This window comes from Cyprinodon variegatus, unplaced genomic scaffold (assembly GCF_000732505.1).
Source record: "Cyprinodon variegatus isolate N-32 unplaced genomic scaffold, C_variegatus-1.0 Scaffold767, whole genome shotgun sequence".
In the NCBI taxonomy this organism is placed as follows: domain Eukaryota; kingdom Metazoa; phylum Chordata; class Actinopteri; order Cyprinodontiformes; family Cyprinodontidae; genus Cyprinodon; species Cyprinodon variegatus.
Window position 1 is genome coordinate 59,588 of NW_015151220.1, and position 16,637 is coordinate 76,224.

General features: G+C 39.8%; 2 protein-coding genes across 2 annotated transcripts; both read right to left on the reverse strand.

Annotated features, from left to right (window-relative positions):
* Positions 1 to 211: 211 nt before the first annotated feature.
* Positions 212 to 6,437, reverse strand: LOC107098308 (resistance to inhibitors of cholinesterase protein 3-like). The gene is made up of 3 exons (XM_015395906.1): positions 6,247 to 6,437; positions 2,665 to 3,280; positions 212 to 843 (listed from the first exon to the last, which is right to left on the reverse strand). The coding sequence occupies exons 2-3, from the start codon at positions 3,250 to 3,252 to the stop codon at positions 700 to 702; spliced, it is 732 nt and encodes a 243-aa protein (XP_015251392.1). The 5' UTR covers positions 3,253 to 3,280; positions 6,247 to 6,437; the 3' UTR covers positions 212 to 699.
* A 6,574-nt stretch (positions 6,438 to 13,011) lies between these two features.
* b3gat3 (beta-1,3-glucuronyltransferase 3) lies at positions 13,012 to 15,742 on the reverse strand. The gene is made up of 8 exons (XM_015395900.1): positions 15,586 to 15,742; positions 15,315 to 15,413; positions 14,877 to 15,057; positions 14,614 to 14,797; positions 14,373 to 14,534; positions 14,206 to 14,292; positions 13,313 to 13,516; positions 13,012 to 13,151 (listed from the first exon to the last, which is right to left on the reverse strand). The coding sequence occupies exons 2-8, from the start codon at positions 15,406 to 15,408 to the stop codon at positions 13,053 to 13,055; spliced, it is 1,011 nt and encodes a 336-aa protein (XP_015251386.1). The 5' UTR covers positions 15,409 to 15,413; positions 15,586 to 15,742; the 3' UTR covers positions 13,012 to 13,052.
* Positions 15,743 to 16,637: the final 895 nt, after the last annotated feature.

Genomic DNA, 16,637 nt, shown 5'->3' on the forward strand with positions numbered 1-16,637 from the left:
CATGAAAGATAAGCAGAGTCGTTCAAATTGTTGTGTTACACTAATTTATAGCCTATTCCTTCAGGTTTCTTTAACCGTCATCAGAAAAAAATAAAAAAAAATGGTACCTGGAGTATTTATATATATATATATATATATATATATATATATATATATATATATATATATATATATATATATATATATAAATACACACATATAAATACTGTTATCCAAATGTATGTAGTTTAATGTGAGAATTTGACCAGCTATAAATAGATTTCCAAATCAAAACTCCACTGATCAGTCATAGCCACTATGAAATCTTTGGTTCCTTTTAAAGTTACACATCAACACATGAGTTGTTTCATCATGCTAACCCAAGGGAAAATATCTGCAATGCATGCTCCTGACACCGGATTAGGCATATGACTAAAAAAAAAAAAATTTTTTTCCTCTTTGGAATAAACTAAAAACAAAAAGGAGCAGCTGAACTCAGTCATGAATATTAGACTTCAATGTAAAACCAGCTGCTTGTCTCCTCTAGTTTGTAAAATAAATAGCCCCATTCACACAAAGGGATAAGGCTCCTCTGAGTAAAGTAGGCTCAGTAACAAACATAAATACATGTTAATCAAAGACTCTGTGACTGTCAGGATAAAATCACACATCATCAGATTAGATTGTATAAAAAACAGTCTGTGTTTATTTTTTGCAGCTCTACTGAAACTCAGCCAACACAGAGTTATGCAGGTTCTTCTTCAGCGAAAGCGGTGGCTCAGATGACTTCACAGGTGTGAGCGTGACGCTGTAGAGGTTGGTGATGAAGGCCTCCCAGCCGCGGCGAAGCGCTCGGTCAAAGGCCTGAGGAGAAAGAAGTAGAGGATGACATCCAGGAATTCAACCAAACATGGAAATTATAAAGCCCCAACCTATTTTAATAACAGGGTAATGTTTTCTTTTATTACTTTTTTTTATATATATATATATCTTGTGGCTTTTTCTTGTAAACCCTTTGGAGTTCGCTGGAAAACAACATTTCCCTGTTTGGAGAACAAGCTTCCTATTGTTTCTCAAAAGTGGTGCAGAGACACGTTGTTTTATCCTGAGAGCAGGGGGAAAAAATAAAGTCTGCATTAAGCCTGATACGAGTGGGAATATTTACATCTCGGAGTAGAACAAACATTAAATTCAGTAGCACCAACAATGTTGAATAGTTCTATTGGTAGCCTCAAACATCTGAATGAAATTAGTTTGAAACAGATGGCCAGGTGTTACAGGTACGGCTGCAGTTCAGATGTAAGTTTCTCATTTATTGCCAAGGAGCGCCTGATATAAATCATTGTTTTTGGTAAAGTGACCCAGTTCACTTTGACCTAGAGATAGCCAAATACAATCGTGATAATTTGCAATAAACAAAAAGCTTTTCCCTGAAGAGCTGAAAAAAATATTAGCATAGCCATGGGCTGTTATTTCCTGTTTTGTGGACATGCAAGTTAATAAAGAAAAACCTGTTTAGAGTTTCTAATGAAAAACTAAAAGGAAAAAACTCTGGGCAATCATTCTAGGGGGAGTGGCGGCCTAGTGGTTAGGGCATAGAGCTTGGTCACTGCTCTGCACAATGGCAGCCCACTGCTCACCACTGTTAAATGCAGAGAGTTATTTTCGTTGCTCTGTACTTTGGACGGTGCAATGACAATAAAACATGGGGGAAAAAAGTTTTAAATAAACTCACTGATATAGATGCTATCGAAGAACACTAAGGTTGAAGAGAATGTGGAACTGGTGGTTCTTGGAGAAATCATGCAAAAAAAAAGTATGTTCAAGAATATGTTAGACTTTTTACTTTGAAGATTGCTGTGTAAAGAATAAAGTGGGCAACAGAAAATCAAGAGTCAGAGATTGTGGCCACCTCCACGCCCACTCAGGTACAAGCTTAGATCTGGGGAGGAGAGTAACCCCAATCTTTAAATTGCAAGGTTAAGAAAAAATATTAATAGTGATAAATATTTTTACTTTAAAAAATCTAGTCTTTTTGTTAACAGTGTATTCTTCCTTGTGGGGCAGCCAGATTTAATTCTGACTTAGGGTCCAGTGAAAAACATATTTGGCCATTTTGAAACCATTACACAACAGGCTGAGAAGGTCCTAATCCGATGGTGCAGTGGGTCCGACTGCGAGGCTTAGACTGCTAGATTAACATCAGAGGAATGTTTTCACTCTGTTGGTTTGGTAGGAAGGCTCCCGTTTCAGTCTGCTGATCAAAGAACCGGACATCGGAGCCTCAGGAATGCCACCTCAGAGTGAGCGTGTCTCATTCGGAGCAGAAAATCTCTACGACATGAGGCTGGTGAAAGTACACATGTTCCGCTGGCCGCTGACCTCTGTCCCCTGGTGTAATTTTATGACCAACTGAAGTTGAGGTAAAGGAAAAATCCTAATTATCGTGTTAGTGATATGCACCACTGGCTGCTGTACTTTGTCCCATGTGGTGATGTATTAAGGTGATATGAACGGTTTCCTTGGTGATTAATAACCAGTGACGAGGCAGAACTTTGCCCTCTTGTTCCACAGACTCCGACTGCTCGTTATGTAACCATTAAAGGGATTAAAGTTTAACCAAGCGAATGGGATGTGGAATTTGTGCAAATGTGACATCTTTAAGTGACATAAACAATGTCTAACCTTCCGATAATTCTTCACTGCAGTCTTCTTCACCATCTTTATCCCTTCCTCTTGTTCCTTCTTTATTTTCCTTTCCTCCTCTGTCTCCTCTTCGTTCTCCTCTCTCCCCCTCTTGTCTCGGATCAGAACCCTGTCATCTGCAAACTCCCTGACTTTGAAGTGTGCCAGGTCAGGCTCCTTCACCGTTTCTTCCTCTCTCTCCACCTTCATCTTGTCTTCATCTTGGCTGGCCTTCTCGTCTTTGGCTTCCCCCTCCTCAACCTTCTCTCCCTTCTGCTTCCTCCTGGAGCTTCGTCTCCACCGGCTACTGAGGCGGTTGGGTTTCCTTCGCAGAAGAGTCTCTCCGTCGTCCTCAATCATGGCAAACACCTCCACATCTTCTTCTGTCAATGTGTTGCGTACCTCGTCAGAGGTTGAGCAGCCTTCCTTTATTTCAATCTCTACTTTTTCCACTATTGAGCAACCCCCGTCTGTGGAGGTCTCAGGCTCATCAAGCCGACCGTAGAAGCCGCTGGATTTATCCAGAAATTTCGGGGCCCGGACAGAGCTTCGGGTTGAGTTCTTCCTTGAGTTTTTACCAATTGTCATCTTCTGTTTGCTCTCTACTTTAATTTTCCTAAAAAAGAAAAGAGTTATCATTATTACACCATCCTAATTATCATTCCTTAAATTTCCTTGTTTTTTTTATCAGCTTATTTCACTCTCAAAGGCTCTGATACTAAAAAGAAATAAAACTAATAATCAGCAACATAAATGGGTTTTGATGAATAATCATGGTGCAAATTCCAGCATTATTGGTACAGGTTGTGCAGGCTTATCAGTGTAGATCAGCTGCTGTGGATAGTATGTACTGTGGGAGGTCACTGTCACTGTTATCAGCTTTGTGACTCCGGATGTCAAAACCAAAGGCGCAGTGTTCTTACAACGAAATACAAACACAGAGTCAGACTTTGATAACAAGCTTTCCTGGTGCAGGACAAACAGAAGCTAAAATCAATACCTTTAGGCTGATAGACAAGGTTAAAGACACGGTGGGCACCAACACTGTATAAAGAATTTGACACCGTTCGCAAGTTGTTATGAATATGATATAATTTAGACTCACATGCATCATGTAATGTCATAGCAGCGTCAGTGTTGTGTCATTGTAATATTATTCTATAGAAAATATGGCTTAAGTTGTTGGAGAGTCAAATAGATGCAAACATTTATGAATAGATGTTCATAACTATGCATTAGGTTTTTGATTGTCAGTTCTTTTTGCCTAAAATTTCCAGCCCTTCCTCTTTACCTAGCCTTGAGACAGGAAAGAATAGAGATGTTAGCTAAGACATTTAAAGGTATAGTGGAGGATGCTCTTTTTCTGGGTGGATCATCAAAATAAGTGGTCCTCCTAACTGTCAATCATTCTGGTGATATGTTTACAGAAGGCCGTCCTACGTGCTCGTCTTCATTTTCACTTACCGGCGGTGAGTCTGACATAGTGGAAAAATTGCAAATCTACTTTTGGAAAGTAAGCTTGCATGAGTGATGCAAACAGTAAATTTTAAACAGAGCGTGCACGAGGAGAAATTGACTCGTGCATGCCCTCGCACACATTTAATAAGTGTTCCCTCTAAAGAGCGGGAACATGTTGTGGATGTGCATTGTTTTTTTTTAAGTGGAGAGGGCGGGTCTTTTCAAAAATGTGTGAAAATCCTCCACTATACCTTTAATTGATTAATACATTTATTCATCAATTAACTTTAGATTGCTTTCATTTTTTCCTGTTTTATTATATTAACTTATTATTCTCCAGTAAGAAGCATGCAACAGGGACAACATTCCTGTGAATCGGGTAAAGTCTGCAATGGGAGGACATTTCTCTCTCTGCTCTGTCTGCAGCTGGGAAGGACTGTTATGAAATGACTGGGGTGCAAAAACAACTAGGATTTGTTCATAGTTGTTGAAACAGAGTCAATATGAAATATCTAAAGATATCAACAAAGTTATGAATGTGATGACAGAGAGTAAGCCAATTACGAGTACCAAAGGTTACATATGCATTGTTTAATTTATCTATGAAGCTTGAATCTAGGGATAGCGTTAAACCCAGTTTAGCTATGTTCCCCTTCCAAGTCAAAAACCCAGGGGATTTGCTAATCAAGCTAAAAAGTCATCTGATTAACTATTCATTAGATTTACAAGCTAATTGTTATTTTATTTTTTTTTTATTTAGATATAACATAACCACTAAAGCAGGGTGTTTAATATATTTATTGAGCAACAAATGATCAGGACTGCAGAGATTTTTTCCTGTTTTACATGCAAGACACTCATCCTGGCTTCTAAGTTCAGAGGCAGAGAGAAACCTGAGATTCTCATATTAAAATCAGACTCTGTTTAAGTTAAGCATTGGGAATCAGTGGCACAGAAAGTGTGTTACAATCTGTTAACATGTAATTTGTAAAAATGTAGGCATGCACATTTAAGTTTAGTCGTGTGTATTGCCCAGAGATTTTAGCATGTTCTGTAACCACAAAATTGTCATCATTTTAATTATTTGTTCAATATATTTCTTTTTTTTTCACTTTCAATAAGAGCACTATATCAGCTCACACATAATGTTATCTTAAGACAAATTAAACCCAGTAAAACCACAATGAATGCCAACTACTTCTCTATTTCTAAGGTATCCTTTAGATATGCTTCAGTGCCTAATGTTGGTTTGGTGTAGAATTGTACTTTTGTTTGTCTCTTTAATGGAAAGATTGTTTTATACGTGTTTATGACATGTGGCATGACATGTTTTGAGAGGCTTTCTGTTTGGAAAAGATCAGCCTCTGGCTCCACAGATTGGGGTCAATAAAAGTAATAGTTTTTCATCTGAAAAACACTGAAATTCTCTTTAATGTGTCAGAAGATGGAAAGAAGGACTCAAGATGATTTATTTTACTGCAGATCAGCTTAATCTGGGGTTTAGTTTTATTTGAGAAGATATAGATGATGGTATGTTCCTGTTTTTCTGTGTTGCTTCTTGTTATTTATGTCTCAAGATGAAGCGTCTACCACAGCTGATCAGGTGCAGAACCACATTGCATGCAACAACACCCAACAAAACTAATGGTCATGCAGTAAACACAGAGCAAATAATGATGTAATGAAAAAAGTTTGTTATAAAAATGTTATCTAATTTTCTTCTTTTCAGATGCCCATTTTAAGAATCATTCGTTAACATATAAAACATTATTACATTTATTTCTGATTTCAATCAACTTTATTTTCATTTGGCTTGGCTCATTCAGCAAATGTTAACTTTTTAATTGCTTAGCCATAAATTCTTGATTAAAACATAATATCCTAGTCGGATTAGAAATCATTAAATGTTTTGAATAACCCTGTTTTTCACCTTGAAACAAAGGCAGCAAATTATTGTAAAATAACTTTATATATTTTTCATTTAAACATCCTCCAAAAGTACTCCTTTCATATAATTCCTTATTGTAATAATTAGAATTGAGAGAAAGCCGGAGAGAAAGACATTTCTCTTACTCTGCAATAATAGGTATTCCTTTAAGTTCATGTATCAGTTTTAAATCTTACCTGATGTCCAGCTGGTGTCTCCTGGTTTCCAGCAAGCCTTTCACCTTCTCTATTTGTGTGTGTTAGTAACCAGGAACAGCTCAGTTGACTCCCTTTAACACAGCACGTCGCTCATAAGCCCCGCCCAAATATAAACGCCTGTCGTCATCATCTGAGCAGCTCCAGGAGCTATCAGGGACTCCTTGTGTGCTTCTACTTAAAGGAACATGCCTTGTCTTTTCAATCTTGGAGGTAAAATGATCTGCTCTGAACCCAAACTCAACTTTCCTCCAGAGAGATGTACATTCAGACTCGCTTCAGAAGATATAAGACATGCAGTCAGCGATTCATCTCTGAACCTGCTGTTATCAGCCACTTCCACTGAATGTTGAACCTGAACAGCTGTCAGAGTGATGATTTAGAGTTAGTCTCAAAGGTCGATCATCCGGTTGGCTTATAGATGACGTTATGGTACAACTGATAATTAAAAGGTAATTAAAACTGTCATGTGATCTTTAAAGCCTAATAAAATTAAGATATTATCAAAAATAAAACTGGAATGTTTATTTATGTGACTCTGAAGTTAAAGTGAATAATGTCAATAGATAATTGATCTGTAATGCAACCACCATGAGCTGCTACCTTCACCTGGTGGGGTTGTGCCCAAATGATCTTGGGATTTATTTTGTCCGAGGCATTACGCTCTTGGTAGGGTCTCCCATGGCAAAAGGTCCTAGGTGAAGGGTCAGACCAAGAGCAGCTCAGAAGACCCTTATGGAAAGAACAAAATCAAGGACAGTGACGTTGCCCGGGATGGTGCAGCCGGGGGCCCAACCCTGGAGCCAGGCCTGGGGTTGGGGCTTGTATGCCAGTGCCTGGTGGGCCGGGCCTTTGCTCATGGGGTCCAGCCTGGGCCCGGCTGGACCCCTGTGGACCCACCACCCACAGAGGGATCTGTAGGGTTCGGGGGCAGAGAGGACTGAATGGCGGTCGAGGTGGGGTGCTTCAACGGCCTGGTCCGACACGCAGCTTCTGGCTGTAGGGACGTGGAATGTCACCTCGCCGGATATAGGCTCACCTCTACGCAAAGCTAGGGTTCTGGATCCCATCTCCTAGAGAGGGGCTGGACTCCCCACTTCTCTGGCCTTGCCTGCGGGGAGAGGCAGCAGGCTGGGGGGGCCGTGGCTCATTGCCGCCCAACGTCACGTGTTAGAGTTCACCCCGGTGAACGAGAGGGTCGAAACCCTACGCCTTTGGGATGGGGACAGGTCCCTCACCATTGTAATATCAAATCTTCAAGACTTCTGCAACTGCACACATCAAATGTCCCTTGGGTCTGGTTGCAAACCAGCTTTGCTGGTATGCTTCTGCCCCGTCGGTCTGGAATTTCTAGGGATGCACAGAAGTTTCCCACCAAAGCACAAGGGGGAACCTATTCGAGAACTTGCAAGAACTTCGAGGGATTGTACTTACCTTCTCGATTAACCTTTCATCATAGCTGTAGTATAAAAATGGCGCGCCCCAGCACTGAATCGAGAAGGACAACCACACAGACACCCGCAAAGGCACACCAAGGACCAATACGGCGGCTTTTTGTCTGCTCACTTCCACTTGAGATCTGCGCGGTCAGGATTTTTATGAGGTGCACAACAATGGTTGCAGAACCTCTGGGCGTGGGGCGTGGTTGCGCACAGAGACACATTTGATGGTTGCAGAGGCTATGCGTCAGAAGCTTAAATTGGCCTTAACTATCCACCTCACAGCCTCCCCACAGAATGATCCTACCACCACCATGTTCCATAGGATTGGTGTATTCAGATTTATGAGTATTATTAGTTTATTTTCTTTTTTGACCTGAGGTGAAACAGAGAATAAATAACTCAGTTTTGTTCTCACCTAATCAGAGGACCCTCTTCCATGTGTTTGCTGTAATGTAAATGTAAATCCTTTATTGTCCCACAATGGGGAATTTCACTCTCTGTCACGGTCTTGGTTCTGTTAAGTTTTCTTTTGATTATTCAGTTTTACTTTGCTTCATGTTTTCTAGTTTTATTGGTTTAATTCCTATTTTGTTGTGTTTTCTGGATTTATTTGAGTTCTTAGGTTTTTCTTGCTTGCCCTCTGTTGCCCTCTTGTGTTAGTCTGTTTTTCACACCTGCTCCCAATCAGCTCATTAGTCCTGTCTTTGTTCAGTCTCCCATAAATACTCTCCTTGTGCAGGTTCTCAGTGCTGGTTCCTCGGCTCCTCGTTTATGTTTTCCCTGATGTCTCAGTGGTTCTGGTTTGTTTCACATTTTTAGATTGGATTTTTGGATTCCTGCTTCTGTTGCCTGTAAGAACTCAATTTAAAACTACAATAACTCACCTCTGCTTCCTCACCTCTGCATTTTGGTCCTCAAAAACCACAACCAAACCCTGACACTCTGCATTTAACGCATTCCCTTGGGGAGCCGTAGGCTGCCTAGGGAGCAGTTTGGGGTTAAGGGTCTTGCTCAGGGACCCAGAATGGTAATCCATAGGATTGTGTGGGACTGGAACTCAGAACCTCTGGGACCCAATGCGTCTCCTGCATTGTTTCCAGCTAGCTTTAGACAGGATTTCTAAGGTGTTTTGTTCATGAAATGCCTTTGTCTTGCCACTCATCCAGGATGTTGCGTGTCTCCTGATTGCCTTTGAGCTGTAGGTCTCTGTAGCTCCTCCAGTTACCAAGAACCAACGGCTAGCTCTCAGGTTTACACTCTCCTCTTTCAGTAAGTTACCTCAAACTCAGGTTCTCGAGTGACCTGTAACGTTTACGTGTGTATCCACCTTAAACTTAATCCCATAATAAGGTAATTAGCACTAGTCTCTGGAGCGTGACTACTTGCTAAGGAGGTACTTAATTTATTCAGAAATGAATCTGGGTGTGACCAGGAACACATTAATGACACGGGTCCTTGAGAACGTGAGTTTGAGACTCCTGGTTCAGATAGACAGCCATGTGTTGGTAGATTTGTAGATATCTCCCACTCTTCTATCATAACCTAATCCTGGCTTTAACTTCTCCACAATGTTATCTCTGACTCCTCTGCTGCGTTGCCTGCTCTTTATGACCTTTACAACCCCTATGAATTATAGTGATTCAATTAAAGCTCTGGATTTTATTTTGAAATATTGGAGTGAACACAATTACAAATGATTACTTTGAAAATATTATATCTTCTTAGTAATTATATCTTCTTATATCTATACAATCATATCCTCAGTAGCTTGCACCAGTGTTGTTATAAACTGACTTGATGGCTCCTTTCAAATAGATTCCTTACAGTGAGCGGTCACTTTTAACATGCATTCCTTAGATATTATAAGAACATTTAAAGCCTTGGCTGAGCAGATGGATGTTTGTGTAAAATAAGATAAGGAAATGACCTTTTATATTTCTGTTTGGAAGGTAAATAGTGAGTTTGGGAGGGACAGGGAGTGGGGGTGATTTGCTTTGTGTGCACTAAAGTACTTATCTCAATGCCTGCTTGATTCAAGTCAGGATGTACTAACAGACATACATGTTTAAGTATGAAGGCAAAACATTAATTCAGCAAAGCTTGACATGATTTTAAAAACAGAAAGCTTCAAACTGAGGTTGTTTGTGTCTAATACAAAAAAAACACTTGAATGGGAATGAATCACCGTCGACATAACCGAGTTCTGACTTCAGCTCCTCTTACTCATGTCCTAATCCTCTTCAAATTGTGTAGTCATACAGCAGTGACTTCCCCACAGAGTGGGAGGAAACAACTGTCAGTCACTGCGATCAGTTGAAAGAAACCTCAGGTGGGTTGAGGTTAGAGGAGGGATGATGCTGTAGGCAAAGACATGTCTGGGTGATTAAATCTGCAGGTCATCAAACAGCTGAAAGGCAGGATGGGCATGCAGTCGCAGACAGGTGAGAGATGACAGGTGGGAAAGAGAAAAGTCCTCACGAATGTGATGCACACCCCTCAACAAGCTCAGACAAAACGGAGGCCTGGGTTACAGAGTTTTCAAGATATAGAGAATGACTAAATTGTTAACATTCAGAATGCCCTGTCATCCATCGGACATGAACACAAAGATTTAAGTCCATCTATGTTTTATGTTAGATGTTACTCATCCCGCACCAAGAACAAACAAAAAAAAAAATAAAAAATGGAAATAAAGAAATTTCTCCCAGGTCATGTTCTTCCATTTTAGTTTAAGTTCACTTAGACAGATAAAAAACAAAATCTCATTGTGTTTACATAGGCTGAAATGCTTAGGTCTTTTAAATGCCTGCTTTCTTACAACAAAATCAGGCTATGCTTCATTTAAAATCAATTTACTAGTAACAGAGTTTACCGTATATAGACGATATACTTCACTTACAATGATCAAATACTAGGTTGTGCACAAGCTTTTTGAAACACAGAAAGGAAGCTTAAATGAGGGGGGTCTGTATTCTAGGTCGGTAATCCTCACATTCCATGTAGATTTGAAACTCACTGCACAGTTTATAGTTAATTAAAATCCATTGCTGCTTCCTGTCCTTTTCTGAACATCCTTTACATAGGCTGAAATGGTTAGGTCTTTTAAATGCCTGCTTTTTTACAACAAAATCAGGCTACGCTTCATTTAAAATCAATTTAATAGTAACAGAATATATATAGACGATATACTTCACTTACAATTATCATTTTCAAATACTAGGTTGTGCACAAGCTATTTGAAACACAGAAAGGAAGCTAAAATGAGGGAGGTTTGTATTCTAGGTTGGTAATCCTTGCATTCCATGTAGATTTGAAAGTCACTGCATAGTTTCTAGTTAATTAAAACCCATTGCTGCTTCCTGTCCTTTTCTGAACATCCTAATGTAAATCCTTTTATTGTCCCAATGAGCCTGCTGGTTTTAGAGGTTTCTCTGCTTTAGCAAAGCTGATTCTGATGATTGCACTTCAGCAAAAGCATGTTAATCAACTATCAATGTAAACCAGCTGTGCTAGAGCAGGGAAACATCTAAAACCTGCAGGACAGCGGCCCTCGAGGACAGACTTTGGGTATGCCTGGGTTAAGGGTTTTACTCAAGAACCCAGAGTGTAGGCTGTGAGGATCAAACACGGTTATTGCAACCTTCTCAGAGCACAAGCGCACTGTTCTACCCACTAGACCAACACTCCTCAAATAATGAATTGTCCTTCAATTAAAGGTGACTGTTCTGGTCAAATATTTGAAACTGGGCCACATAATGTGGTTGAACAGGAAAACATAAAAAAAAAAAAAACATACAGCCTGGTTCCTGAACTGATAAAAATGACAAACTTTACGCTTCTGGAATGACACAACCCCATTAAATATAATAAACTTGCTCATAAAATGTGATTTACATTAGTTGTTTCCTATTTAAATGTCAAAAATCTTAAGTTTATCCATATATTCATGTCTGTAGCTCAGTTTCTCCCCCACAGCTTAAGACCAATTGAACAAATCAGATCGAACATGTTTACATGATGTTTATTTACAATGCCTGAGTCAGACATTATCACACCGTACAGCGAGTAAAACGTATCACAATAATAAATACACAAACACCAGTACATAAACTTCCTCACAGGCACTATTTTTTTCTGTAGCAGGCACAGGCTGTTTTTACAGTGATAGTGTATCGATCTTCAACCTAACTGATGAAGATGATGGCTCTACAGCTAAAACTACTGTTTATATACAGGAACCAACAGAGTGCTGCCTGTTACAGCCAAATTCAGGTGTTTTCCAGATGGAAAAAGCAACACATTGTGCCTTTTTCATTTGCTTATTGCGGGTTGAATAAACTTGTTTATGAGCATCAGCAGTTTTCCCCTCATCAGTCAGGAGTTTCTATGGTCTAAGTGGTGCAACACGTAAGCTCTAAAGCTGCTTCACGTCAATCCGTTCGATCCTAGAGTTGAGTCACGCTACAATGTTGCATCCGATTGGAGACAAGATTGGATTTGTTTACTGTATTGCTAAAAAAAAATAGCTAGCGAGTTTGCTGTAGCTCTTATTGCTGGTAAAATGTTACAAATGCGCTACCTTGGCTCAGAAGAGTTTGAATATAACCAAAAATGTCCATCATTAGATGCTTTAGAAAGCATCTAGACTGCAGTTTCACACATTACACATGCAAAACGAAAGCCGTGCATTAATATACGTTCATGAATCTTTAAAATAAAAAAGATAGAGGGAGGAGAGGTTAATGGCAAACCACAAAGAATCTAAATATATCCATCGTGTCAGGTACAACTATGGGTTTATTCTAAACAGAGGTGACATGAAAAGGCTCTCGTTTGTATATTCAAATAGAGCATGCAAGACAGCCGGAGCAAGAATTGCCACCATCCTAAGGATAAAACCAAACAGTGTACACACCCCTGTGTTGCAGTGTATCATCAGTGTAGAATTATAATGAATTATTAATTTAGGTCTTCAAAAACACTCATTCTTGATGCATATTTGAATTGAAATTATTTTACATTTTTTTTATTTAATTTTAAAATAAAACATAGATTAGTATCTATCTGATAACTTAATTGTGTTTAAAATTGTGCCACTTTTGTTTCCTGGTGAAAATGAGGTTTTAAACTGTTTACATTAAGCGCCCTCTTCAGGCAATTGCTTAAACTGCAATGTCTAAGTCCTCAAATCAAACCTGCAGTAACGATGATTCTATAAACACTGAAACATTAAGGTGTCACACTCGTTTAGTAGCTGAACCAAAACCAGACAGTCACGGTGATGTAAACATGGGAGTTTTTTTTATAAGGGGATTCCTTTTAATGCTTCTGTTGGTGTTTAGATGCTCAGACTTCCACAGCGGGATCTGAGCCCAGTCCCTGCACCTGCAGCGCCTCCTCCCTCTTCATCTTCGGTTTCTCTGTCCGGGTGTGCCAAACCAGCACCTAAATATCAAGAGCTAAAGTTAGCAAACCCAAACTGTTCTCTATGACTAGTAAACTTTATCCATAAACTTAAAGGAATCATTTTCTTTAGTAAGTGAAAGATTTAGTTCATAATTTGTAAAAGAAAAAACAACATTATGGAAATGGGTAGCATCTCGTACTTTTGTGCAGTTGTCTGCTTTGGGCTCCAGCTCATCCATTGTGACCAGACCTTTGAGGAGGCTGCTTTCCAGGAAACCCATGGGTGCTTCTCCGTCAAAGCAAGCATCTGGATTGGCCAGGACCAGTTTAAGGGACACAGCAAAGCCAGCCATGTCCATTGGGAAGGGCCGACTGGGCCGCCAGCCGGTATGGAAGCGAACCACCTGAAAGGAAGTATGAAGGTGAAACTCAGATTAGGTTACCAATTATGAAGCTAACTGGGATTTAAAAGTGTGGGACGTATTTCTGTGACAATTAGAGTTACATTTTTTATTTATTTAGTGCAATTAGTCCGTGGAGAAAACGGCAAAACATGCATTTGTTAGTATATCTTTTGTTCCAAAAATGTACTTGCTCAACATAATTCTTAGCCAAAGTGATAAAGAGCCAGAAGCTGCAGACTCCTGATCTCTGCTTCTTTTTCGGCAGATGGCTGCTCACACCGAATCTGGTTCTTTTCTTCCTGGTTAAAATGGAGTGTTTCCAAGCATGTTTGGTATGAAGGATTGCCTTTGAATCAATGAGTCGATGCAATCAACTGGTTTTCCTTAGAAAACTTTGAATCAATTTGACTGCATGATCTGGTTGAATCGTCTCTGGAAAGTTACTTGAGATGACATGTGTTGTGAATTGGCGCTATATATATATGAACTGAATTTAATTGATCTATATGAATTATTTCCTTTAAGGAAGATCAGATGAAAGTCAGTTTCAGGTTGAAATAATTTCCAGGCATAAAGCAGTTTGAGGGGAAAACTATACCCCTCCTGGTAAAGATTTGGACTTCATTTAAAGCGTTTAACTTGCACAACAAAAGAAACGCAATTTATCAAACTGAGAAATAACAGCGTACCTTCCCTCCTTCAACCACAGGGCTCTCAAATTTCATCCCACCAACCAAACCTACTGGCCACACAGAAACGCGCTGAGTGTTCCTCATCTGTGGAAAGAGGAAAAGATTGTTAAGTATTTAGTTTGGAATGGAAATGACATCTAAACACAATAAAAATATTCACTTACCTCTTCAAACAGCTGTAGGCTATACGTGTTATCATCGTCTGCGAAGTAAACCACACCCTGCTGATCATCCGCCCCTGTCTGAGTCTTTCGGTCTTCTCTGAGCCACCGCAGCCCTTCGTTTCTTTGCTCAACGCCGCGGGGTTTCAGCCAGCTGGGATCACCCTGAAGCAAACAGCGAAAAACAGTTAGAAAGAGAGTGCTAAAGATAAGTAGCATGCTTTAGAGCCTCACCTGCACCCACCTCCTGAAGTTTGCGCTCCTTTGCAGTGGGTATGTGCAAGTGGGTGTAGGTCAGGCCGCTCTTCATCAGGAAGTTGGTAACAAGTGCCGTCTTGTGCTGCGAGTCCTCCACCACGATCCAATGCAGCCGAGGGATGTGGAGGAAAGTCTGGGACAGACGGGTCAGCTCAGCCTTCTGCACCAGCCTGCAAAGAGAAGGAGGGAAAGGTTGATGAGAACTGAAGCAGCAGCTCAGGGAGGCAGATCGGTCCGAAGGAGGGATACCTGGCATATGTGGGAGTGATGACAAAGATAGTGGGCAGGGAGGACTTGGGAGGTTGCTTCTCCGGTTGCTTCAGCTTCTCCAACTGCCTTATCTGGCCCTGGAGGCGGTAGAGCTCCTCCTGCAGCCTGGATATGGCACGATCTTTTGGCAAGTCATGCTCTGAGCAGTCGCAGTGCTGGCCTGGAGGACAGGTGACATTTCTACGCATGTAGAGCCTTGCAAAATTATTCATACCCCAGAAACGTTTTCCGACTTGCCACATTAAAAACACAATTCAAAAGACAGGCAAAAAGTAGTAAATTATTTGAAATTTAGGAAAATTAAATAGTTTTAAACATTTTTTTTAAGTAAAGATATCCCAGTTTATGCAAGAACCTTAAGAAAATGTTATTTTAATGGATACATATGCATACTATTGTATAGTAAAGAGCACTAACCGAGCTGCATCAGTGCATAGATCAGACCCATCAGGGACACCATGAAGTAGAGCACAAACACAGTCTTCAGCTTCAGCTTCATTCTCGCTGCCATGGTAACTGTGAGAGCAAAATAGATGAGGTTTTAAAAGGAAGCAGTTTCTTGCCACAGCAGGTTTGCATTTTGTCCCCCTGAAGCATCTGAGCTTTGATTAACACGATGACAAATCAACGGTTACGCTAATTAAAAGAGAGAGGAAAAAAAGCTCGGCTAACTATTAGCATCACTTACCAGCTGAGGGAACGGTGGCGATAAACCTAAAGCTTCATGTCATCTTGACCAGAGGTGAACAAATGTGGCTCACAGTGACTAAACATCCATTCATTGGGTTCTATTCAGGACATATCTGCAGTGAGCGAACTACACCAACAACGTCCGGTGCGAGCGTAACCCCATAAAGAGTCCCACTGGAAACATGGACAAAAGGTTCCGCAGAGGCAAATCAAGATAACGTAACCAAACTTTATTTAACAGTTAACTGTTGAATATCCGAGAAACTATATAAGATATTTCATAAAAATCAAAATCCTATTTTTAAAAATCCTATAAATTATACATCAGTATTGGGGTAATGATATGGAATAAAGGTTATATCAGGGGTCATCGACGTAGTGCCCGTAGGGGCCCTTTACAGTCTTCTAGTTTATTTTAATCTATAGCTCTGCTTTTTAAAATAATTTTAGAGCACTTCATTATGTCAATCATATGGTGCATTTAAGCATTTATAGGGATTTCAAAGCAGCAACATCTGAAAGAAAATTTGAAATGAAAATAAACAAAATTATGTTTATTATGTATGACATTAAGGTGAAAGCTAACCCCTCCAGTTCATAGGTCAGTATTGGTAGCCCTTCCTATGACTGTGCCTATAAAGTAGCTCCAAGCCTAAAAAAGGTTGATGACCCCTGTTATAGACTATTTTGTATTTTGATTTTTCAAAAGCAGATAGTCTAAAAAAAATGTATAAGTAAACAAAAAAGAGCTGCTTTAGAATGAAAACCTTTTTAAATGAGTTTTCTTCCAGCTTTTTTTTTTAAGTTACCACCATCAGAAACCTGCAAATGTCTTAGTAAATTAAGTAGCTAATAGGGGAGAAAATAAGACAAATTAGGCCTTAAAATATATATTCTCAACAGGAAGAGCATGTCTAATTATATATGTCAGTAAACTACTACGTTTTATAGAAGACAGCTTGGTAGACAACTTAAGGACAAACTTCTCTGGTGTCTTGATCTAATGAAATAACTGAAGAAGAGGCCTTTATTATGAAGTCAGACAACTTT